The following is a 25,014-nucleotide window of genomic DNA, read 5'->3' as shown; positions in this document are numbered from 1 at the left end:
TAGTCTCTGTTATCTTAATTTTTAGTATAATTTTTCTTTTTATTATAATACTTTCTGTTTCTCTGCTACTGCTCTTTTTGTAAATGTCCTCAGAAACTGGTAGAGTGGAAATTTGAAAGTGTATTGAATTTACATTTTCTTCCATATTTTGGCTTCGTTGATGATAATAATGATTTAGTAATCATATTAGGAATGATTTGAGATATCAGTATTTTATTTTATTTTCATTTCTTGGGCCGCTCCCACGGCATATGGAGGTTCTCAGGCTAGGGGTCTAATCGGAGCTGTTGCCACCGGCCTACGCCAGAGCCACAGCAACGCGGGCTCCGAGCCGCGTCTGCAACCTACACCACAGCTCACGGCAACGCCGGATCGTTAACCCACTGAGCAAGGCCAGGGACCGAACCTGCAACCTCATGGTTCCTAGTCGGATTCGTTAACCACTGCGCCACGACGGGAACTCCAGATATCTTATTTTAAAATTTTTTAAGTATAAAATCTTCACTAGAACAGGAGAGTATTTTATTGAAACTGACTGAAGAGTTTTAATTTTTAAACATTGTAAAATATGTTTCCTTGTAGATAAGTGATGAAGAGAAGACTCTCCGAGAACAGGACATCATTGCTTCATCTCCCAGTTTAAGTGGGACTCAGTTGGAGTTGGAGTCGGTTTATAAGGTGTGTAAACTCTTCAGATGCCTCCTAGGCTTGGTTGAATGTACGACATGAAGCCTATGTTTGTGTCGAGTTGACTGTGTGGCCTTGCCTCAGCTCAGCCTCTCACTCCTGCTCAGAGGTCCTCATGCCCAGGGCTGTGCTTCATGGACCCGCTGTGGGCCATTCGCTCAGAGCAGCGCTGACCCTGCTGTGCCAGGGGCAGGGATGTCCTGCAGGGCCGCCTCGTCACCCCCACTGTTGGCCGACACCATGCTCTGGACACCACCTGTGGGGAGCCTCGTGTGCCACAGGCCCCTGCCCTGGCTTGGACTATCTGACCCAATGCTCCATCACGTTTGTCTGGGCTCTGACCTGCTTGCTCAGGGTCCATTGTCATGCCCCGGGCCCTCATTGCCCTGCCCCTCAGCGCAGTCCCCTGCTTTGCTTGAGCCAGTCGAGTGGCTTTGGGGCTGAAGAGTTCCGAGATGGGGGGGGGAGGAGCTGAGATTGCCATAAAGCGCAAATGGCGGTCCCGCCTCAGTTTCCTCTGACCCAGGTGCTCTGCTGCTTGGTGCCCATGAGGAGTTTAGCGTCCTGCCTCCCTGATATCCTCCATGCCACACCCCTTCTGCCAATCAGGCCACTGTCCAGCTGACCTTCCACGCACAGAGGCGGGGGGTTGACACTGACTCTTCCTACTACACACTTCCAATTGCTCTGCATCTCGGCATCTTGCTTCTGCCTGGGCACTTCTGCTTCCTCTGCAACCAGCCTGCTAAGCTGGAATCTCAGCATATTAGAGCTAAAACCCCTTTCCTCCCCTTCCCAGGTGCATAGATATGGCTGCTGAGGTTTGAAAGCCTTCATTACAGGTTCCAGCATCACAAGTCTAGTAAGGAAAAGAGCATGGGCTGGAACCCACCTTTTCAGACTAATTTCCTTTTCTTGCTGGGTGACTGAAATAAGCCCTCCTGCCACCTCCTCTCACATGTCCTGTGTGACCTGCCTATCACCACAGCTGCCCTGTGATGCTGCTTGACTTTCCCTGTGGGTCTGTCTTGTTCCCTCAGCTAAGTGATGAACTTCTTCAGGGCAAGGACTGTGTGGTGGTTGTAGGAATCTGTAAATTAACCAGAAACTGTCTGTAAAAACACATGATCTGATTGTCGTGTAGTCTCATTGAACATATAGAAGAATTATGGGCATAGAGCTTTAACTCTTCCCTAAAACTTGGGTGAATAGGCAGTTTGGGGGTCATTTTTTTTTTCAATCTTTTTTTTTTTTTTTCTTTTTGCTATTTCTTTGGGCTGCTCCTGCGGCATATGGAGGTTCCCAGGCTAGGGGTCGAATCGGAGCTGTAGCTGCCGGCCTACGCCAGAGCCACAGCAACGCGGGATCCGAGCCGCATCTGCAACCTACACCACAGCTCACGGCAACGCCGGATCATTAACCCACCAAGCAAGGGCAGGGACCGAACCCGCAACCTCATGGTTCCTAGTCGGATTCGTTAACCACTGCACCACGACGGGAACTCCTCAATCTAATTTTTTGAAGAGTAAGGGTAATTTTCACAATTTACTAATACCATAATCTTCTCATTTCTTAAAATTGTATGAAATGTAAGAGTTGTTTTAGGATTTTTTTTAGGGCTATACCCACGGCATGTGGCGGTTCCCAGGCTAGGTGTTGAATTGTAGTTATAGCCTCTGGTTTACACTGCAGCCATAGCAATGCCAGATCTGAGCCATGTCTGTGACCTACACCATGGCTCACGGCACCACCGGATCCTTAACTCTTGTGGATACTGTTCAGATTCGTTTCCACTGAGCCGTGAAGGGAACTCTGAGTAGTATTGGGTTTTTTAAAAAAATTTACTGGCAAATACTTATTTTTATAGTAATGCTGGATACTTATTATTACTTCCATTTCTTAGGGTTGAAATTAGCATTTCCAATGTATTTCTCTAGAGGAAGAGTAGACACATAGATGAAGAAATTTGGAATTACTTTACTAACTAGTAGTTTTTTGCACTGAATATACTGTATATAGGTTGGATTCTGCTTGATGCAGAATAAAGTGTGGGATATGTCATACGGGGGGCACGCAGGGTACTGGAGGCTTGAGCTGGAAGTCTGAAATCCTGTGATTATAATTTGTAACTTCATGAGTTAAGAATGAAAAGAAACTGTAAACCAACTATAATGGAAAAAATAAAAATCATTAAAAAATTAAAAAGAAAAAATTTATTTAAAGAGAAAAAAAAGAATGAAAAGAAAGCATTCTAACTTGGCTTATTTTTTGAAGCATGTGCTCTGAAACAAACGTTTTTGGACTGCCACTCCTTCCGGTTACTGTCCTTTACTTACAAGGAGTGTGAATTGATCCCTGCTTTTTCGATGTTTTTGATCTGCTGGGATTAGTGACTTTCTCAGAGGAAGGGTTTTGTTTAGACTTGGTGCCTATGGAGACTTAGGAGCGTTTCCTAATCACAGGTACTGACTTACTTGCCCTGTTTCACTCTGAATTCAGGTCCTTTTTTTTTTTTTTTTTTAAGATCCCTTTTGCTGATGCTTTGGATTTGTTTCGAGGAAGGAGAGTCTATTTGGAAGATGGCTTTGCTTATGTACCACTCAAAGACATTGTGGCAATCATCCTGAATGAATTTAGAACCAAACTATCCAAGGCTTTGGCTGTAAGTATTTTACTTTGTTTCCATATTTCCATATGCGCTTCATTTCTATATGTTCACCTTTTCGGTTCTTGATAGTTTTGTTCTATACTTCTTAAGAAATAATTTGATTTTTATAGTGATGTTCAGATTGCTTATGATGCTCTACTGTTATTTCTAGAACTCCTAGGTTTTTATTTGTTACTACCCACTGTTAATTTTGTCATTTTTTTTCTCTTGCTCCTAGTAAGCCTGATGGTGAGATGATTAATTTTGTGAATGGCCTCTGTTTCTTCAAGGTTGTCTTTTTTTTCCCTTGGAGATGGATTTCGTCTATGGCCCTTAACAGTTAGTGTGGCCTATGGTAGATATAACCCCTAGATTTCTGTTCTAAATTGGTATTTTATGTCAGTAGAGAGCATTGTAGAAGAAAGCCTTTATTTAAGTACTAAAAACAGTGCTAAGTTAGTGCTATAGAACACAGCCACTGCTGAGTGAAATGGGAGGTAGCTGAGTTGAATAAAATGATGACATAATGTGTTTCTTAAGAGAGCCGTTAAAAGCAGACACCGGGAGTTCCCGTCGTGGCGCAGTGGTTAACGAATCCGACTAGGAACCATGAGGTTGCGGGTTCGGTCCCTGCCCTTGCTCAGTGGGTTAACGATCCGGCGTTGCCATGAGCTGTGGTGTAGCTTGCAGGTGTGACTCGGATCCCGCGTTGCTGTGGCTCTGGCGTAGGCCAGTGGCTACAGCTCCGATTCGACCCCTAGCCTGGGAACCTCCATATGCCGCGGGAGAGGCCCAAAGAAATGGCAAAAAGACAAGAAAAAAAAAAAAAGCAGACACCGAAGTGATAACCCTTTAAACACATACACATTTTTTCATATTGTTATCTGTTAACCTGAGTCTAGTTTTCTTTTGTATTTTTGGGGGTTCTTTTTGGGTACTTAGTATTTAGGACACAGCTTCAAAGTTACGGCTGTGGCTCTTTTTAAGCTGTATTGATTACAGTGTAAGCAAGAGCCAACTTTTCCTTTTGAGTTAAAACTTGTAATTTTTTGTGGTGTAAGTAATTTTTATTACTGACTCTCTGGGGTTACATACACAGGTGTAACTCAGGTATGTTAGCTTTTGGGAAAGCTAAAATATTAACTGTGGTTTTATTATAAATGAGACATTTTATGAAAACACATAGCATAGTAGGCTTTCTTCCTCCCTCCCTCCCTGCTCGTGTGTGTGTGTGTGTGTGTGTGTGGCAAAGGGTCCGGTGTTCATAAGTAGTGTCTTGACTCTTTACTGGTAATTACTGCTGTGACTTACCCTGGACCATAGGACACTTCCAGATATGGCCACTGTCCTTCACCTCTGGGAGTCTCTGTGGCAGACACTGCCTGTTGGTTGGCCAGTCCCTTTATTTTATGATGATTGGTTTTGTTCACTCATTCTCTCCCTCTTGGCATTCTGGATAGCACTTCTTTGGACTTTTGAGGATTTGGGGCATCCCTAGCTGTCATCCACTAAATGCCAGTCGTGGCCCCTTGCCCAGTGACACCCAGAAATATCACCATGTGTTTCAAGAAGCTGGTGGTACCACCTTGTGTTAATCATGGCCATTTTCTTCTCCTTTCCAAATTGTTTGTCTGTGCATGTGAGATGATGTAATTCTGACTTGAAAATAGAAGAAGTTGTTTGGGGGAGCTTTGGAAAAGAGTTTCCCTCCTGATAAAAATGGGCTAAAAAGCCATGTTTATTTGCTCTTCGGTTTATCTTCTTAATAAGCTAAAGTACACAGAGGGATATGTGGCAGAGTTTTGCAAATTTTATAAAATTTTTTCTACTTTCTAGGCAGAAGATGGGGAGTCTAAATATACTGAGATTAAAGACAAAACTCTATGAGTTCCTAAGTTAGTAATAAGTTCATTTTTACAACAAATTTCACTTGAGCTTTGTATCTAGCTGGGAAGAAATATAGCTCGTGAACTTTGAATTCCTTTCTCCTACCTTCCCTCCTGTCCATTCTTCCCTGCTCCAAGGTACTTTTTAAAAAAGTTAACCATTTTGTAGGATTTTGGAACAATCAGAAACCTACAGAAAACTTGCAGGTATAAAAAATAACTTTCCCTAAACCATTTGTGAATAAGTCTCATTGTCCCCCCCAATACTTTAGTGTGTAATTCCTGCAAATGAAGATGTCCTCGCACATAATCAAAATTCGACTGTCACCGTAAAAAGTTAGTGTCAATATGTGACTGCCATCTGGTCCTCAGACCCCTTTCAGTCTCCCCTGCCTGTCCGGATCATGTCCTTTATTTCAAAAAGACCTCATCTAAATCGCACATGCTGTTTACTTTTGTCTTCCTTGTCTCCTTTGGTCTGGAACAGGTTCTTAGTTTTTCCTTGACTTTTGTGACTGTTATTTTTTTTTTCTTTTTAGGGCCACACCTGTGGCATATGGAAGCTCTCAGGCTTCGATTTGGAGCTGCAGCTGCCAGCCTGTATCGTGGCTATAGCAACTCCAGATCCAAGCCACATCTGCGACCTGTGCCACAGCTCATGGCAATGCCAGATCCTTAACTCACTGAGCGAGGGTAGGGATCAAATCCGCATCCTCATGCACACCATGTCAGGGTCTTAACCCACTGAGCCACCAAGGGAACTCTGACAGACACATTTCTGTTGGTTGTATGCCTGGCAATGGAATTGTAGGGTAGAGGTGTGTCTTTTCTGCTTTAGTGGGTCCAGGTGTGTTTTAATTGCCACAGGGTTGTAGAGACATCTGGCCTCAGGGTCTGATTGATAGGAGGACAGTGGCTTGCTGCCTCTTGGCTTTCTCCTGGGTAGGTCAGGGCCAAGTCTGGTTGAGAGGTGTCCGGCAGCCCTTTGTATCACCTCAGGAGGGTGGCTGGAGTGTGTTGTCTCTGGGGAGCCAGCCTGTCTGTGGAGTCTGAAGGAACTGGAGGGCAGAAATGGTGTTTTCTTCAGGGCTGTGGCCCATGGCAGTGGTCTCCTCGTTACTGTCCTCTCCAGTAAGGGAGGTTTTGACCTTGGAGTATGTAATTGAAAGACCTGGAAATATTCTTGAATGGCTTACAAAATGCACACAGTTAATCATGAAGGGCTTGGGTTCTTCGCTCTGATTCTCCCATAACTCCATAAATGCAGTGCCTTTTTTTCTACAGATTGTTGCCTCGCTCCAGGCCCAGTCAAATGCCTCTGCCTCTCTGATTCACCCTCAACAGGTGTTTCATGACATGTTTCATACGTGGATTTTTCCAGAGGGAAACTGAGCCCCATTCAACTTCTCCAGGGAGGACTGAGCCCCATTCAACTTCCCCAGGAGGGATGAGCCCCATTCAACTTCTCCAGGGAGGGATGAGCCCCATTTAACTTCCCCAGGAAGCACTGAGCCCCATTTAGCTTCTCTAGGGAGGACTGAGCCCCATTCAATTTTCCCAGGGAGGACTGAGCCCCATTCAACGACTTTGTGTCTGATGCCGAGCTCCGTGCCTTGGAAAGAGCTGGTGCTCAGGACCTGAATGACCTTGTGAGAGCTGCATATTCAAATTTTCTCCAGATTTGTTGAGAAAATGAAGTTAAAGAGGTTGCACTTCAATGTCCTGTTTATAGTGGACAGAGCAAAGTGCTTGATGCTGAGGGTGAAGGCTGTGCAGGCAGAGTATTCTGGACCTCCCAGGTGCCAGTGCCTGAAGGTCTGCAGGGTTAGGTCAAGGTCTGCAGGGTTAGGAATGTACTTCCCGTATTTGGCTGCAGGGGTCAAAATTGTTACTCTTTTGACAGTCTTTCTCTGGAGTATGTAAGATTTGAGTTTTATATTTTGTCTAGAAGCTAAGATCCAGCATAAACCAGGTTTAAACTCTTGCTCCCTTGAGAAAGCAGCTTCATAGTTCATGGTAGAACTCTCTCTGCAGAGTCATTCTTAGGTTCCTATCTTTGTGGTCAACCTTGTGTCCCCAGTGCTCCCTTCCCCCTTTCACAGAAAAATGCCCCGGACTCCTTCATAAACACTCCTGTTTCTCAGAGCATTTACCATATTTAAGAATTATAATTACTCCTTTTAAAGCTTCAGCCCAGATTGGCTACAAAATACTTAGTATTTTTATACTCTGTTTATAGTGCTTTTTCCCCACTGAGCTGCATTGCTCTCACTGACACTTGAGTGCACTGAAACACAGCTTTTTATCCCTTTTACTCACTTGCAGTGAGAAAGTACCTGCAGCTTCAGTTGCTAGGAAACAGCTGAATACTGAAATAGTTTTTTTTGGGGGGGGTACTTGTAAATTCAATTCTTTGACAGTTCTGCTCTCATAGAGCAAAAATTTATTCAGTTACTACAAAGAAAGATGCATCACCTGTTAGTTTTCCAATTTAAAAATTTTGCTCAGTGAGAGCTAGGAATACAAAAAGTGTTTCAGGGTTGATTAAATGTTGAGAGTGTAATTTTTAGCAGTGACTGGACATTTAGAAGTAATGGTTATGTGTACATCTTTAGTTTTTCTTTTAAGTTTTCTGATTCCTCATTAATGAGAAAGAATGAGAATGAGACACACACACACAAATGACACAGAAGAATGTAAACCAAAGTAAAATATTATAGTAATTAAATCAGCTTTATCTCATAGAAATAGGATTGTCCACATCCTGTATTCAATCACCCAGGTCGGCTTTTTATCCATGACACTTAATAATTGTGTGTCAGAGAAAGAATAACTATTAAAAAGAAGTGTTTGGTTATATATAATCAATTGGGCTTTCTTTTATGACTGTCATTTTTGTCGTAATTATAGAATGTTTAGGAAAAGATTTTTGTTCAAGTTCAAGAGCTCTTTCTTAGATGCGAACAGTCCCTTGACCTTGTCTCTTTTTGGCAAGTGGTTGTGGATGGGTGCTCAGACCAGTATTGGTAGTCTTCATTTTTAAGTTCCCCCTTTGTTTCTTCCTTGTCCAAACCCTTGATTGGTGTTTTCCCTCCCTACCCACTCCCTTTGGGCAGGAGAACCATCCCTAGACCAGTTTCTAATTGTGCACCTTCAAATGTCACTGCGTGTCTGTTTCATCGCACACGTACGTCGGAGGAACTTGTCAGGGAGTGCAGAATCCATCTTCTGATTCGCGTGCACTGAGAATCTGTGTCTCAGGAGTAAAAATCCTACCATCTTTCTGTCTTGATCCATGTGACGCAGAGAGCTCTGTGAACTCCACTTGCAGCCTATACACCAGATTTGGAGTGGAGTAGAAAATACTATCTGAGATGTTTAATGAGAGGAATGTGAGCGTTCAGAACAAAAATAAAAACACGTGGAAATTGTTCCATACAAATTGATACTAGAAATAATGATAGATTGAGAATAACTAAATGCACAGGTTTGATTTCCCCTAAATTTTTAAAAAGGCAGTAAGAGTAGGGTTAATGTTTTATGAGACTCTTGCTGTTTATATAAAATACTTTTTAATAATTTTACACTTCTAGGGTATGTTTTAAACTTCGGTATTAGGTGAGTTTCAGCATCTTCATGCCTCCATTTTAAACCAGAAACCTGTCATAGAGTTAGGAAACTTATAGTAATCTGGAAAGCCCTTAAGCTCTGGTTAAAAGAAATGAAACCAACTGGGATTTTATCTGTGTACAAGATTGTATTTGTTGAGCTGCAGAGCCGTTGGTGGAACAGTGTCAGTGTCAGGGAACTGCTAAGTTGAAGAGCAATTGGGGAACTAATCTAGAGAACACAGAACCAAAACTGGGAAAAGATGGAAGACAGATTTCTTTCTCATAAATTTAGAACAGAAGAATAGCAAACATAATTGCTAACCAGGAGGTTATCTTCTACAACCGTTCCATCAAAAATTCCACAGTTACCGTGTTGACCATTAAAGGCTAAAATAACCCAGAGAAGATATTAAATCTTTGAGGAAAAAGCAAACCAATACAGCTTTGGATTTTAGCAGGGTAGCTATAATCCCAGGGAAAGAGAATAACAATTTGCATTTATAGTCTTTTTTTCCAAGTAGCTTAAAGCTTTATAAGTACGTTTTCATTAATCCTTTGGACTACTTTTGAACTTTGTTTAAATATTAAGGAAATATCTCTACTTCTTGAGGATGCCTGAAAAAATTGCACACTGGAAGTCATAGAAATGACTGCTTTGCCTTGATGGCTTCAGTGTTCTACGTATCTCTGCTCTCTCTTTTTAACACTTTGGCTAGGATTTTATCCTTTGGCAAATATTTAACAGTTGCACACTGTGGGTTAGGCCTGAGGCAGCACAGGCACACACTCATAAGTTGATCTGAAATTGTATTTACCCCTTTGGTTCCTTGTGGTGCTGGCTCACTCTTATCAGGTCAGGAGCCTCTGCACTTTACTCACTTTGGGTTGTGGTCATAGTTATGGAGCAGGTTTCTAACTTCTTATCAAGCACTTACGGGATGCCAGACGCTATTAAATTTGCTATATACCTTGCTGATTTAATCCTGTCTGTAGTTGATGAGGTGGTTACTAGCATGATTTTTGCAGATGAGGGAACAGAGGCTTTGAAAGGTCAAATAACTTATCCAAGATCACCATGCTGGTTAGTTGCTGAGCCAGTACACTGAAGCTGTGCTGCTCTTCTCGTGGTCTTTTTTTTTTTTTTTTTTCCTTTTTATAGCCACACCTGCGGCATATGGAATTTCCTGGGCCAGGGGGTCGAATCAGAGCTGCAGCTGCCAGCCTGTACCCACAGTCACTGCAACAGTGGATCTGAGCTGCATCTACGGCCTATGTTGCAACTCACAGCAACACCAGATCCTTAACCCATTGAGCAAGGTCAGGGATCAAACACGCATCCTTACAGACACTAATGTTAGGTTCTTAACCCGGTGAGCCACCACTTGTGATCTGTAGTGATGTGGGAAGAGGCACAGTGATGTCTTCTTCCTTTTCTTTCTGGATCATTGTTGATGAGCATAAATGTGTCAGTCACCAACTTACTGTAGAGTAAGTAATAGTAGTTTAAGATATTTAACTTAAGTGGGGGTTTCTTTCTTACCCAACTTGAGACCAGTGTTTGTTCCCCCCCCTTATGGAGGCTCAGGGTGTTGGGGTGTGTCTTAATTTCTTGTGCACCTTCCCCTGGGTCTGCTGCCTCTGCTGCTGGTACTTGGCCTCTGAGCTTCTCTTATCAAGTCTTCATTAGGCAGATCAGTGCCTTCTGCTCCTCTTCACAGTGGGGTGGGTGGTGGGATGGCAAATATTTTCTGAGAATTGTTAATTCCCTGTTTCTCTTCTTGAGCAAAATTGTGCTTTTATGTTCTTTGGCCAGAACTGGGTCTTCTGGTCCCTGTTGTTTGGGAGAGCAGGTGCTTGATTTCTTCAGCCACTTTAGGTAGAGACAGGTAAGGAGTTTGCCACAAGATTGATGGCCTTTGCTGAACTTAGGTGAGACGAAGTGTAAATGCAGATGGGTTGGAGGAGGACTTTCTTTTTGTTTAATTGATTATCATCCACATAATATACATGGGTTAGTTTCGGGCATACAGTGTCACAGTAAGTCTAGTTAATGTCACCACACATAGTTCTCATTCTCTTTCCTGTGACAAGGAGATCTCTTCTGCCAGGGAGAGGACTTCCCTACTGTGTGCCTGCTGGGCACAAGCACCCGGTGGAGGGTCTCACCAGGAGGTGGTGGTGTGGCCCATTTCTTCCTGGAACATACCTTTCTGTTCAGCTAAGTGGGCTGCTGATCTTTGGTGGTAGGTTGCAGCATGGAGAGGTCTTTGTGGGAAAAGGAGCTTGGAATTTATTTTGAGAGAAACTGGATTGAGAAAGAGAAACTAACAAGGATGTGTTGAGTCCTGTGAGCCTTGTCTGTGTCGAGGCTCAGGAATAAGTGGCTGGCCAGTCTTTTCTGTTTTTAGCAGGTAGATTTGAAATGAATGGATCGGCCTTGGCACTATTGCATGAGTCCCTAAATCCAGACCCATTACTCTCTGGAGTGGCAGAGTGAGGGCAGTTACCCTGTTCAGATACTCCTGGGAATGGATTGTCTCTGATCCCTCCTGCCCTCATGACCCAACTTCCCAGGTGTGGCTGTGGCAGGTGGCAGAGACCGTCTCTGTTAGGACATACAATCCTCTGAGTTTGCTCCCAGTGTAAAGGAAAAGTCTACAGACACTGGAGGACGTTGCATCAAATGCACTGTTACTGCTGTCATGCTCTCTGTTGGTGACAAGGTGGCCCTGGTCTGGGTAAGTTACCCAGTTGGCCAGTCCTCCCTCTGATTTCTTTCTTTATGATTCTCTCACGTTAGAGTGCTCCGTTGACTGAGGCCCCTTGTTTACTCCTGTTTTGGAACAGGGACTTTTTATTGCTGTGACACAATATGATGTGTTCTGTATCAGCTTAATCTTGGTGAGAACACTGGAGAAGCTATTCTTAACTGTTCAGACCTTTGTCTCTGCTGCGTTCTTTGTATCCTCACTCCCACCACCTCACCATCCACAGCCTCGCCTGTGTCCTATACTCCATATACTCCCCTTATTATCACTGACAGCCATGAGCTTTCAACTCCGTGTCTTATGCCTGTGCTTCTCTCATCCATATTTTTTCCCAGTTTTTTTTTATTGTGGTAAAATAGACATAACATAAAATTGACTGTCTTAAATTCACCATTTTTAAGTGAGGCAGTCGTACCTGATTCTGAATGTCCTGTGAGGAAAGCCCCGGTGCTCACCTGGCTGTTGTGGAACCCAGGTGGTCCTTTTCTGTTTCTGTGATGAGCCATAGCTGTAGTTCTTAGTGCTTGATCACAACTTTACTTTTTGTGGCCAAATATAATTTATGAGTCCTCCAGTCCTAAGTTTTAATATGTACTGTTCTTAAAAGTATGTCCTGCATGAATGATTTTTAAAAAATCCATGAGTGGAGTTCCCTTTGTGGCTCAGTGGTTAACGAACCCAACTAGGAACCCCACTGGGATGTGGGTTTGATCCCTGGCCTTGCTCAGTGGGTTAAGGATCCAGCGTTGCTCTGAGCTGCAGCATAGGTCGCAGACGCGGCTCGGGTCCTGCTTTGCTGTGTTTGTGAGGTAGGACAGCAGCTGTAGCTCTGAACTTCCATGTGCCACGGGTGTGGCCCTAAAATGCAAAAAAAAAAAAAAATCTGTGAGTTGTTATTGGACTAGCCAACAGTTTGACATTTATTTTGCTTTCAATAAGTTGTCACCTTCTAAGAGTATCATATATTTGAATTCATTGTTTTATTTATAAAGAAAAAAATCTGTTAAATAATGTATCTTTTTAAAACTATGGTATGGGACTTTTTAAGATTTCATATATTAGCATTAAACAATTCAGCTACACTCTTGGTTCATTGTTTATTATATTACTGTAATACTTCAATACATTTTAGACTTAATTCATAATTCAGTGCCTCTTGGAAATGAATCCATGATTCAGTGTACACACACACATACACCTCTCCATCACTCCCCAGTTTTATTTTTTAAACCTTTTGCCTCCTGACTGTGCTGGTTTATCATAATACTATGGTAAGAATTATTAACAATTTATGGCAAGGTGTAACTAGCAGTAATAGGTAGTTTAGTTTAGAGTAGCTTAGGCCTAATGGACAAGCCTTATCATCAGCTTGGATGATGTCCATTAAGTTAATTTGTATTTTTCACTAAAGAAACATCCCAATGCTGATTATATTTTACTTTGCGTAGAGAATGTTAAGAATTGGGAGAAATTTGAATGCTGTAGTTCACATTAAGTACTCTTGTTTTACTGTAAGTTCTGTCAGTAGAAAGCTGCTCTGTCCTTTATGTGCACTGCGGCTGTTTTGTCTTTCTAGGTCATCCTCTGGAAATAGTTAAAACACCCGTTCCCAGCTCTGTGTGTGTGTGGGTCTGTAAAGGAACAATGTTAGTGATCGTCTCTGCACTTATTAGCCTGTTTGTTTTAACAATACTTAATATTTTTCTTTAAGGCCATCCTTGGCATCTGAGGCATTGAAACTGACATTTTGTTAAGAAATGCCTCACAATGGGGGCTCCTTTTCAGCAGCTGGCCCCCACTTCACTTAAAAATCTCTTACTCCTGGATTCACAATCTTGTTTGTTAAAGATCGGATACACTTTTCCCATGGCTATCAAACAGGAGCCATCAAACACAATAGAAACTATTTGAAATAGGAGTATAGATTTTCTTCACTTAGCATATTTCTTGGAGAATAAGTATAGTGAAGATTAGAATGACATATACCTGCATTATACTGTAATATATGCAGATTTTATTTTAATGTTTATGAGCTGTACCTTTTCTTTTTAATAATTGGTTTTTTCCTATACTTGAGACTATGTTTTTTACAAGTATTATGTTTGAATTTTTAAACCAGCTTTATTGAGGTATAAATTATATAAAATTTGCCAATTTTATTTCTTTTTTTTGTCTTTTTGCCTTTTCTAGGGCCGTTCCAGTGGCATATGGAGATTCTCAGGCTAGGAGTCTAATTGGAGCTGTAGCTGCTGGCCTACACCAGAGCCATAGCAATGCTGGATCCAAGCTGTGTCTGCAACCTACACCACATTTCACGCCAACACCGGATCCTTAACCCACTGAGCAAGGCCAGGGATCGAACCCACAACGTCATGGTTCCTAGTCAGATTCGTTAATCACTGAGTCACGATGGGAACTCCTATTTCATTTCATTTTTAAAAAATTATAATTTTATATTGGAATATAGTTGACTCACAGTGTTGTGTTAGTTTCAGGTGTGCATCAAAGTGATAAAGTTATGTATACATATATCCATTCTTTGTCAAATTCTTTTCCCATATAGGTTATTACAGAATTTTTAATAGAGTTACCTGTGCTCTAGTATACAGTAAGTCCTTATCTGTTTTCTATATAGTTATGTGTATATGTTAATCCCAAAATCTTAATTTATCCCTTACCCCCACATTTCCACTTTGGTAACCTTAAGTTTGTTTTCGAAGTCTGTGAGTCTGTTTCTATTTTATAATAAGTTCATTTGTACCATTTTTTTTTTTTAGATTCCACATGTAAATGATACACAATATTTGTGTTTGTCTGACTTCACTTAGTATGATAATACCTAGTTGCATCCATGTTACTGCAAATGGCATTATTTCATTCTTTTTTATGGCTGAGTAATATTCCATTGTATGTACATACCATATCTTTATCCATTGCTCTGTTGATGGACATTGAGGTGGCTTCCATGTCTTGGCTATTGTAAATAGTGCTGCTATGAACATAGGCTGGGGGTGCATATATTTTTTCAAATTAGAGTTTTCTCTGAATAGATGCCCAGGAGTGGTATTGCTGGATCACATGGTAGTTCGATTTTCAGTTTCTTGAGGAAACGTCACACTGTTTTCCATAGTTGTTGTACCAATTTGCATTCCCACCAACAGTGTAGGAGGGTTTCCTTCTGGCTTGCAGAGTTAGTGCTGAAAAATCAGCTATTATCCGTATGGGGCTTCCCTTTTATGTTATTTGCTGCTTTTCCCTTGTGGCTTTTAATATTTTTTCTTTGTATTTAATTTTTATCCATTTGATTAGTATGAATCTCACTGTTTCTTCTGGGTTAATCCTGTATGGGATTCTCTGCTTCCTCAACTTGAATGGGTGTTTCCTTTCCTGTATTAGGAAAGTTTTCAGCTATAATCTCTTCAAAAAAAATTTTTTTTTTCTTGCTTTTTAGGGCCACACCTGTAGCATATAGAGGTTCCCAGGCTAGGGGTCTAATCAGAGCTGCAGCAATGCCAGATCTGAGCTGTGTCTGTGACCTATGCTGGATCCTTAACCCACTGGGCAAGGCCAGGGATCGAACCAGCCACCTCATGGTTCCTAGTCAGATTCATTTCCACTGTGCCATGACGGGAACTTCTCTTCAGATATTTTTCCTGGCCCTTTCTCTCTCTTTTTTCTCCTTCTGGGCTCCCTGTGATGTGAATGTTGGTATGTTTAATGTCCCAGAATTCTCTGAAATTGTCCTCAATTCTTTTCATTCTTTTTTCTTTATTCTTTTCTGTGGCAGTGATTTCCACCGCTCTGTATTCCACCTCATTTATTTGCTCTTCTGACTCCATTATCCTGCTGTTGATTCATTCTAGTGTATTTTTCATTTCAGATATTGTGTTTTTCTCCTTGTTGTTAAACAGTTCTTGTAACTTCTTGATTGTGCCTCCATTCTTCTGAGATCTTGAATCATCTTTACCATCATTATTCTGAATTCTCTTTCAGATAGATTGCCTCTCTCCTCTTCACTTAGTTATTTTTTTGTGATTTTATTTTCTTCCTTTTTCTAAAACATATTTCTGTCATCTCATGTTACCTAACTTTCTATGTTTGTGGTCCCCTTGACAGCAGGTGTGTAGATGCTGCGGCTGGCGCCTGGTCCTGGAGTTCTCGGGGGTGGGGGTGACTTATATGCACCCAGAGCATGTGATGGGAGTGGCGGTAGCTCATTATGTCTCCTGGTATTGGGTGGCTGTTAGGGATGGGGTCCGTGATGGAGGTGGCAGCAGTTAAAGGGACTGCTCCAGTAGCATGGGTGGCAACAGTGGCTTCTGAAACCCCTCCTGTAGCCAGGCTACTCTGGGGACCACCCCCTGTAGTTGGTGAGGGTGGTGGCTGCTCCTGCGGTCTCTTCCTTTGCTCAGCAGCTTATTTGTCAGCTCCCTGTAGCTGTGGAGGCTGCTTCTGTGATCCCTCCTGTTGCCAGGCTGCTTGCAGGACTGCTCCCTGTCAACATCAAGAATTTTTTTTTCTTCTTCTTTTTAGGGCTGCACCTGCAGCATATGGAAGTTCCCGGGTTAGGGGGTTGAGTTGGAGCTGCAGCTTCAGGCCTGTGCCACAGCCACAGCAGCATCAGATCCGAGCTACATCTATGACCTGTGTCACAGCTTGCAGCAACACCAGATCCTAAACCCATTGAGCAAGGCCAGGGATCAAACCTGCATCCTCATGGATACTAGTCGGAGTCTTAAACTGCTGAGCCACAACAGGAACTCCAAGAATTTTTTTTAAGAGCATAGGGGAAATGCTCTATAATTAAAAAAAAAATAGGTGATCAATAATTTTTGGACAAGTAGGCCTTTACATAGAAAATTTGGAAAGTGTAGGAATGTGTGAAGACAAAAAAATTGTGTTATTCTTTTTTTTTTTTTTTTTTTGTCTTTTGTCTTTTTAGGGCCACACCTGTGGCATATGGAGGTTCCCAAGCTAGGGGTCCAATTGGAGCTGTAGCTGCTGGCCTGTACCACAGCTACAGCCACGCAGGATCTAAGCTGCGTCTGCAACCTACACCACAGCTCACGGCAACGCCGGATCCTTAACCCACTGAGCGAGGCCAGGGATGGAACCTGCAGCTCATGGTTTCTAGTCGGGTTTGTTTCTGCTGTGCCATGACAAGAACTCCTTATTATATTCTTGATAATATAGTATTTAAAATTTGGAATCTATTGTCTTACATTATTATATCATAAGTTTTATTAATAACATTTCATTCATTTATTTATTTTTAATTTTTTGGTTTTTTGTCTTTTTGAGGGCTGCACCCACAGCATTTGGAGGTTCCCAGGCTAGGGGTCTAACTGGAGCTGTAGCTGCTGGCCTACACCATAGCCACAGCAATACCAGATCTGAGCCACGTCTGTGACCTACACCACAGCTCATGGCAGCGCTGGATCTTTAACCCACTGAGTGAGGCCAGGGATCGAACCTGCAACCTCCTGGTTCCCAGTCGGATTCATTTCCACTGTGCCACAGTGGGAACTCCCTATTAATAGAATTTTATATTATTATAATTTATTGTGTGATTTATAATAATTTACTTATCTATCCCATTAATATTGATTTTTTTCTGTTTCTAATTTTTTATTTTTTTATTTTTTTTATTTTCCCACTGTACAGCAAGGGGGTCAGGTTATCCTTACATGTATACATTACAATTACATTTTTTCCCCCCACCCTTTCTTCTGTTGCAACATGAGTATCTAGACAAAGTTCTCAATGCTATTCAGCAGGATCTCCTCGTAAATCTATTCTAAGTGTGTCTGATAAGCCCAAGTTCCCGATCCCTCCCCCTCCCTCCCCCCCCCCCCCTCCCATCAGGCAGCCACAAGTCTCTTCTCCAAGTCCATGATTTTCTTTTCTGAGGAGATGTTCATTTGTGCTGGATATTAGATTCCAGTTATAAGTGATAACATATGGTATTTGTCTTTGTCTTTCTGGCTCATTTCACTCAGTATGAGATTCATCCATGTTGCTGCAAATGGCATTATGTCGTTCTTTTTTATGGCTGAGTAGTATTCCATTGTGTATGTATACCCCATCTTCCGAATCCAGTCATCTGTCGATGGACATTTCGGTTGTTTCCATGTCCTGGCTATTGTGAAGAGTGCTGCAATGAACATGCGGGTGCACGTGTCTCTTTTAAGTAGAGTTTTGTCCGGATAGATGCCCAAGAGTGGGATTGCGGGGTCATATGGAAGTTCTATGTATAGGTTTCTAAGGTATCTCCAAACTGTTCTCCATAGTGGCTGTACCAGTTGACATTCCCACCAACAGTGCAGGAGGGTTCCCTTTTCTCCACAGCCCCTCCAGCACTTGTTATTTGTGGATTTATTAATGATGGCCATTCTGACTGGTGTGAGGTGATATCTCATGGTAGTTTTGATGTGCATTTCTCTTATAACCAGCGATGTTGAGCATTTTTTCATGTGTTTGTTGGCCCTCTGTATATCTTCCTTGGAGAACAGTCTCTTCAGGTCTTTTGCCCATTTTTCCATTGATTGATTGGCTTTTTTGCTGTTGGGTTGTATAAGTTGCTTATATATTCTAGAGATTAAGCCCTTGTCGGTTGCATCATTTGAAACTGTTTTCTCCCATTCTGTAAGTAGTCTTTTTGTTTTCTTTTGGGTTTCCTTTGCTGTGCAAAAGCTTTTCAGTTTGATGAGGTCCCATGGGTTTATTTTTGCTCTAATTTCGATTGCTTTGGGAGACTGACCTGAGAAAATATTCATGATGTTGATGTCCGAGAGTGTTTTGCCTATGTTTTCTTCTAGGAGTTTGATGGTGTCCTGTCGTATATTGAAGTCTTTCAGCCATTTTGAGTTTATTTTTGTGCATGGTGTGAGGGTGTGTTCTAGTTTCATTGCTTTGCATGCAGCTGTCCAGGTTTCCCAGCAATGCTTGCTGAATAGACTTTCTTGTTCCCATTTGATGTTCTTGCCTCCCTTGTCGAAGATTAAATGACCATAGGTTCAGGGTTTATTTCCTGGTTCTCTATTCTGTTCCATTGGTCTGTCTGTGTGTTTTGATCCCAGTACCAGACTGTTTTGATGACTGTGGCTTTGTAGTATTTCTTGAAGTCTGGGAGAGTGATGCCTCCTGCTTGGTTTTTGTTTCTCAGGATTGCTTTGGCGATTCTGGGTCTTTTGTGGTTCCCTATAAATGTTTGGATTGTTTGTTCTAGTTCTGTGAAAACTGTCCTGGGTCTTCATTTGATAGGGATTGCATTGACTCTGTAGATTGCTTTGGGTAGTATGGCCATTTTTACAATATTGATTTTCCCAATCCAGGAACATGGACTGTCTTTCCATTTCTTTCCATCTTCTTTGATTTCTTTGATGAAAGTTTTATAGTTCTCGGCATATAGGTCCTTTACCTCCTTGGTCAGGTGTATTCCGAGGTATTTGATTTTGTGAGGTGCAATTTTAAAAGGTATCGTATTTTTGTATTCCTTTTCTAATATTTCCTTGCTGGTATACAGAAATGTGACTGGCGTCTGAATGTGAATCTTATATCCTGCTACTTTGCTGAATTTATGAATCAGTTCAAGTAGTTTTGGGGTTGAGTCCTTAGGGTTTTCTCTGTATAGTATCATGTCATCTGCATACAGTGACCGTTTGATCTCTTCTCTTCGTATATGGATGCCTTTTATTTCTTTTGTTTGTCTAATTGCTGTGGCTAGGACTTCCAAAACTATGTTGAAGAGCAGTGGTGAGAGTGGGCATCCCTGTCTTGTTCCAGATTGGAGTGAGAAGGCTTTCAGTTTTTCCCCATTGAGGATTATATTTGCTGTGGGTTTCTCATAAATGGCTTTGATTATATTCAGGAATGTTCCCTCTACACCCACTTTGGCGAGGGTCTTGATCATGCATGGATGTTGGACTTTGTCAAATGCTTTTTCTGCGTCTATTGAGATGATCATATGATTTTTGACTTTTTTTTTGGTAATGTGGTGTATGATGCTGATTGATTTGCGTATGTTGAACCAATCCTTGTGAACCTGGGATGAACCCACCCTGGTCATGGTGTATAATTTTTTTGGTATGTTTTTGGATTCGGTTGGCTAGGATTTTGTTGAGAATTTTTGCATCTATATTCATCAATGATATTGGGCAATAGTTTTCTTTTTTGGTGATATCTCTGTCTGGTTTTGGAATGAGGGTGATGGTGGCGTCATAAAATGTCTTTGGGAGTATTCCTTCTTCTTCAACCTTTTGAAAGAGTTTAAGGAGGATGGGCACCAATTCCTCTTTATATGTTTGATAAAATTCAGCTGTGAAGCCATCTGGTCCTGGACTCTTATTTGTAGGGAGTGTTTTTATGACTTCTTCAATTTCATTTCTAGTGATTGGTCTGTTCAGTTGGTCTGTTTCTACTTGATTCAGTTTTGGCAGGCTGTAAGATTCTAGAAAATTGTCCATTTCTTCCAGATTGTCAAACTTGTTGCCGTATAGTTGTTCATAGTATTCTCTTATGGTTTTTTGTATTTCTGCTGTATCCGTTGTTTCTCCTTTTTCATTTATAATTTTTGGTTATTTGGGTTCTTTCTCTCCTCTTTTTAGTGAGTCTGGCCAGGGGTTTGTCTATTTTGTTCACCTTTTCAAAGAACCAGCTCTTGGTTTTATTCATTTTCTCTATTGATTTTTGAGTCTCTATTTTATTGATTTCTTCTTTGATCTTTATAATTTCCTTCCTTCTGCTGACTTTAGGACTTTTTTGTTCTTCTTTTTCTAATTCATTTAGGTGGAGGGTTAAGTTGTCAATTTGGGATCTTTCTTCTTTTTTGAGAAAGGCCTGTATTGCTATAAATTTCCCTCTGAGCACTGCTTTCACAGCATCCCATAGGTTTTGAGCGGTTGTGTCTTCATTATCATTTGTTTCAAGGTAGTTTTTAATTTCCTTCTTGATTTCCTCATTGACCCATTGGTTTTTTAGTAGCATGTTGTTTAGTCTCCATGTAGTAGGTTTTTTCCTCTTTCCTTTTTCCATGGTTGGTTTCTAATTTCATGGCATTGTGGTTAGAGAAGATACTTGAGATAATTTCTATGCTCCTAAATTTATTGAGGTTAGCTCAATAAATTTATTGAGGTGTCCCAATATGTGGTTGATTCTTGAGAATGTTCCATGAGCATTTGAGAAGAATGTGTATTCTGCTTTTTTTGGATGTAGTGTCCTGAAGATATCAATGAAGTCTAACTTTTCTATTGTTTCCTTTAGGCTCTCTGTTGCTTTATTGGTTTTCTGTCTAGAGGATCTGTCCATTGATGTGAGGGGGGTATTAAGGTCTCCTACTATGATTGTATTCCCATCAATATCTCCCTTTATGTGTGTTAATATTTGTTGTATGTATCTGGGTGCTCCTATATTTGGGGCATATATGTTGACGATAGTAACATCCTCTCCTTGGATGGATCCCTTAATCATTAAGTAGTGTCCTTCTTTGTCTTTCTTTGTCTTTTGTTTTAAAGTCTATTTTGTCTGATATGAGCGTTGGGACTCCTGCTTTTCTGTCATGTCTATTGGCGTGAAATATTTTTCCCCACCCTTTCACTTTCAATCTATATGTATCTTTTGTCCTAAGGTGAGTTTCTTGTAGGCAGCATATTGAAGGTTTTTGCCTTTTTATCCACTCAGCCAGTCTGTGTCTTTTGATTGGGGCATTCAGTCCATTGACATTTAGGGTGATAATTGATAGATGATTATTTATTGCCATTTGAACCTCGTGTTCCAGTTGATTCTATGGTTTTCCATTCTTCCTTTCTTTTTTTTTTGGTTGGATGGTCTCCTGTTATTATCTGCTTGAGTGTATTTTTTTTTTATTTTTTTGCAAATGCAATATTTGGTTTTGGCTTGTGGTTGCCCTGTTTTTTAAGTATGCTAACCCCTTCCCATAATTGTGTGTTTTAGCCTGATGGTCCTGTAAGTTCAAACACTTCATTACTATAAGAAAATTAAGAAGAGAAACGTACAAACAAACAAACAAAAAGGGTTATTTACTTCCTAACATCCTTTGCCCACATTTTATGGTTTTGATGACTCTTTTTTATTTTTTTCTTTTTAATTTAATTTTGTTTGAAGCATGTTCATGATTAAATCTGTATGCTGGCTTATTTGAGTGACTGCTCTCTGATTGCGGTTTCCTCAGTCCTAGTTCTTCCTCTTCTTCTTTTTTCTTTTCTCTTTTCTTTTTTCTTCCCTTTCCTTTCTTTCTTTTTGGTTTAGAGAAGCCCTTTCAATATTTCCTTTAACCTGGGTTTTGTGTTGCAGTATTCTTTAAGTTTTTGTTTGTTGGAGAAAATTATTTCCCCTTCTATTTTAAATGATATTCTTGCTGGATAGAGTATTCTAGGTTGCATATTTTTTCCTTTTAGCACTTTAAATATCTCTTGCCATTCCCTCCTGGCCTGTAGTTTTTCTGTAGAGAAATCAGCTGATATTCTTATGGGGGTTCCCTTGTAGGTAACATTCTGCGGGTAGCAGGGCTGTTGGAGACCCAAGAGGCTCCCCCCAGGGGCCGCCTGACTCAGAAAAACCGTCTGAGATCTTTTCCTGACTCGGCCAGGCTTGTTGCAGCTTTTCTGGGCTGCAGGGGGTCCTGCCTGGAGCTGGCAGTCCTATGCAGCTGATCCACTAGGGCACCCCCTGGGGGCTTGGGCGGATAGCAGGGCAGCCTGACTCAGAAAAACCGTCCGAGAACAAGGCAGATCCACTCACGGCCTGGCTAGGCCTGCTCCAGCTTCTCCGGGCTCTACGTAGGCCTCCTCTCGGGGGCCGGTGGTGTTCGGTGCTGCTCCGCGGAAGTGCAGCCCCTCCAAAGGGCAAGCAGGCCCGTGCAGGGACAGCCCCTGAGCTGGTAGGCTTCAGGCAATTGTTGAGGCCAGCCCTCCTGGATGGCAGGCAGCCCCAGGTTCGGCGAGAGTGTCGGGGGTGGCGGGGGTAGGGGGAGGGGATGCACTGGGAAGCACAGCTTTCAGCTAGCTAGCGGGCCTGTAAGCTTGCTGTGGCGTGGGCGGTATTCTATGGGGACCCACCCCTTCTTCTCTCCCCTCCCCAGCCCGGGCGCAGACCAGGCTCTTCTCCCAGGTTCCCTCTGATGCGGCTTTCCACTTCCCCGCCCCTAGAGTATTGCTCCCTTCCTCTGCGACAGCTTTGTTTTCTAGTCTCCCAGGCAGTCTCTGCCCCGTCCAATGGTTTCTAGACCTCCCAAGCAGTTTCCGCTCCGCCCGCCCCCCCCAGCCCGGGGACTAACCTCTGGAGCCGAGGTCTCGGTGCCCAGCCCCCACCCAGGCGTCCCCTGGCCCTTTCCCGGGGACTAACCTCTGGAGCTGAGGACTTGGTGCCCAGCCCCCACCCAGGCATCTCAATTTTTGGTGACTGTGCCCGTAGTTCAGATGGTCCGTTTGGTTCTTGATCGGCTTTTCTGTACTCCAACTTACTGCTACACTCTTCTCTGCATCTGGAGATTCCTCCGGTTCGTTTGATCTTTCCCCCGAGTAGGTGACTTTGCAGGGTGCGGGATCCCTTTCTCCTCCGCAGTTCCCTTTCGGGAGCGCCCGTCCCGCTCGGATTCGCCTTCTCTCACTCTCCTCTTTTCTCCCGTTCTGCCCCGTAATGTCACGAACTTCTTGCTGTTATTGGAGTTTAGGTTCTTCTGCCAGCAATTGGTTGCTGTTCTGTGCGAGTCATTTATTCTGTAGATGTGCTTTTTTTGTTGTGTTTGTGGGAGAGGGCGAGCGTGTCCCCCTACTCCTCCGCCATCTTGTCCTCTCTCTCTGTTTCTAATTTTTTATGCAACTTAAAATCTTCATGTTAGACTTTGTTTTCTGGTATTTTTCTTTAAAAGCTCTTAATATATTTTAAAGAAGTACTTTCCTATATACTCAGTTTGTATTTCCTCAAGCAATGTACAAGCTCTTGATACAGGATTTTACAATTAAAAGTCTTGGTGTTTCTGATAGCTAAAAGTAGCATCTTATTGCTTGCAGTTCCATTTCTTTAATTACTTGGAAATATTTAAAAAAATCTCTTGAAGACTTTTGAACTAGTCAGTCACAAGAGTTATGCAGCAGAAGGATTAAGGGGAAATAAATACATGGAAAATAAGTTCTGAAGTAAATGCAAATAGAAAAACAAAGGCATTAGGCCATGGAATTTTATCACCTAAAGAAAGGGAATGGGATTTTAGTTTCTATTAAATATTCTCATTAGTTTACTAAGAAATGGATAGATTGATTATAAGAGCCATTAGTCTCATATTCTGATTTCTTTAAAACATACCAACATTTCATAAACTTAATGAAAGAGTCTCAGGACTTAGAAGTTTGCTTTTTATGGTTTATGTTACTGATGAAAGTTATTTTGGGAATTAGCTACCTGTTACTAAAAATAGGTGTGTGTAACAGAGAGACCTCTTGTTCACCCTTCCAGCCATGATATTGATCTACTCAAAAAAGTACTAATTTAAAAAAAGTGGAAGAAAATAGCAGTGGAAGTCAAAACTGTGTGAAGTTATAGGCAGAAAATTTGGCTTTTATATTAAATTTGATAGTCAATACAATTGAAAAATGTGACAAAAACTTAGAATAGAAGTAAAAATGGAGGAGAATAAGTTTGAGTTGATACACGTTTCGGTGGACAAAAAAATGAATTTTTAAGTAGAAACTTGATGTATATCTTTTTTCATGGCAGGTAAATTCATTTATAACCTGTTTTTACAAAACTTCTGAGGCAACTTACACAAAACCATTGATTAAAATAGTTTTAAAAAAATGAAAAAGGAAAGAAAATTAGGATTAAGGAGTAATTTTGACTCAAGTGCCACATAGATGCTATATGATTGGGCTTCATGTTTGGCTGTAAGCTTCTTGGGAATAAAGGCAAAAAGGAGGCCAGTGGTTTACATAAAAAGGAACAGCTGTGTCAGTTTCTGAAATCTGAGGCATAAGGATTATGCTCTACCAGATAGTAAGGTTTTTTTTTTTTTTTTTACTGATGGAGGATATATGAATTAATATAAAAAACAAGAAACCATAAAAATGATAAAATCTTTCAATATATTTGAGCTTTTGTTAAATACTATACTATACATAAGTGATTTCAACTCTTTTTTTAAAAAAAAAGAATTTAAAAAGAATTGCTGAGTCATATGGTAGTTTTATTTTTAATTTTTTGAGGAACCTCCATAATGTTTCAAGTAGTGGCTGCACCAGTTTACATTCCCAGCAGCAGTGTACGCGGCCTCCCTTTCTCTACATGCTCACCCACACTTGTTATTTGTTGCGCTTTTGATGATGGCCATTCTGACAGGTGTGAGGTGATCTTTTATTGTGTTTTTAATTTTCATTTTCCTAATGATTAATGATGTTTAGTAT

The 25,014-nt window shown here is 41.5% G+C and overlaps 1 protein-coding gene across 7 annotated transcripts in view; it reads left to right on the top strand.

Moving 5' to 3' along the window:
- Positions 1-25,014, top strand: part of PRIM2 (DNA primase subunit 2) — a 373,431-nt gene that overhangs the window by 142,232 nt on the left and 206,185 nt on the right. For all 7 annotated transcript variants that reach the window (XM_047794656.1, XM_047794660.1, XM_047794657.1 and 4 more), the window contains 2 exons: positions 583-678; positions 3,212-3,349. In XM_047794656.1, coding sequence (XP_047650612.1) covers positions 583-678; positions 3,212-3,349 — 234 coding nt within the window. The remainder of the gene's footprint in view (positions 1-582; positions 679-3,211; positions 3,350-25,014) is intronic.

The sequence above is a fragment of the Phacochoerus africanus genome, chromosome 9 (genome assembly GCF_016906955.1).
Source record: "Phacochoerus africanus isolate WHEZ1 chromosome 9, ROS_Pafr_v1, whole genome shotgun sequence".
Taxonomy (NCBI): domain Eukaryota; kingdom Metazoa; phylum Chordata; class Mammalia; order Artiodactyla; family Suidae; genus Phacochoerus; species Phacochoerus africanus.
The sequence above is the reverse complement of the archived record's forward strand: the minus strand, read 5'-3'. Positions and strand labels throughout refer to the sequence as shown.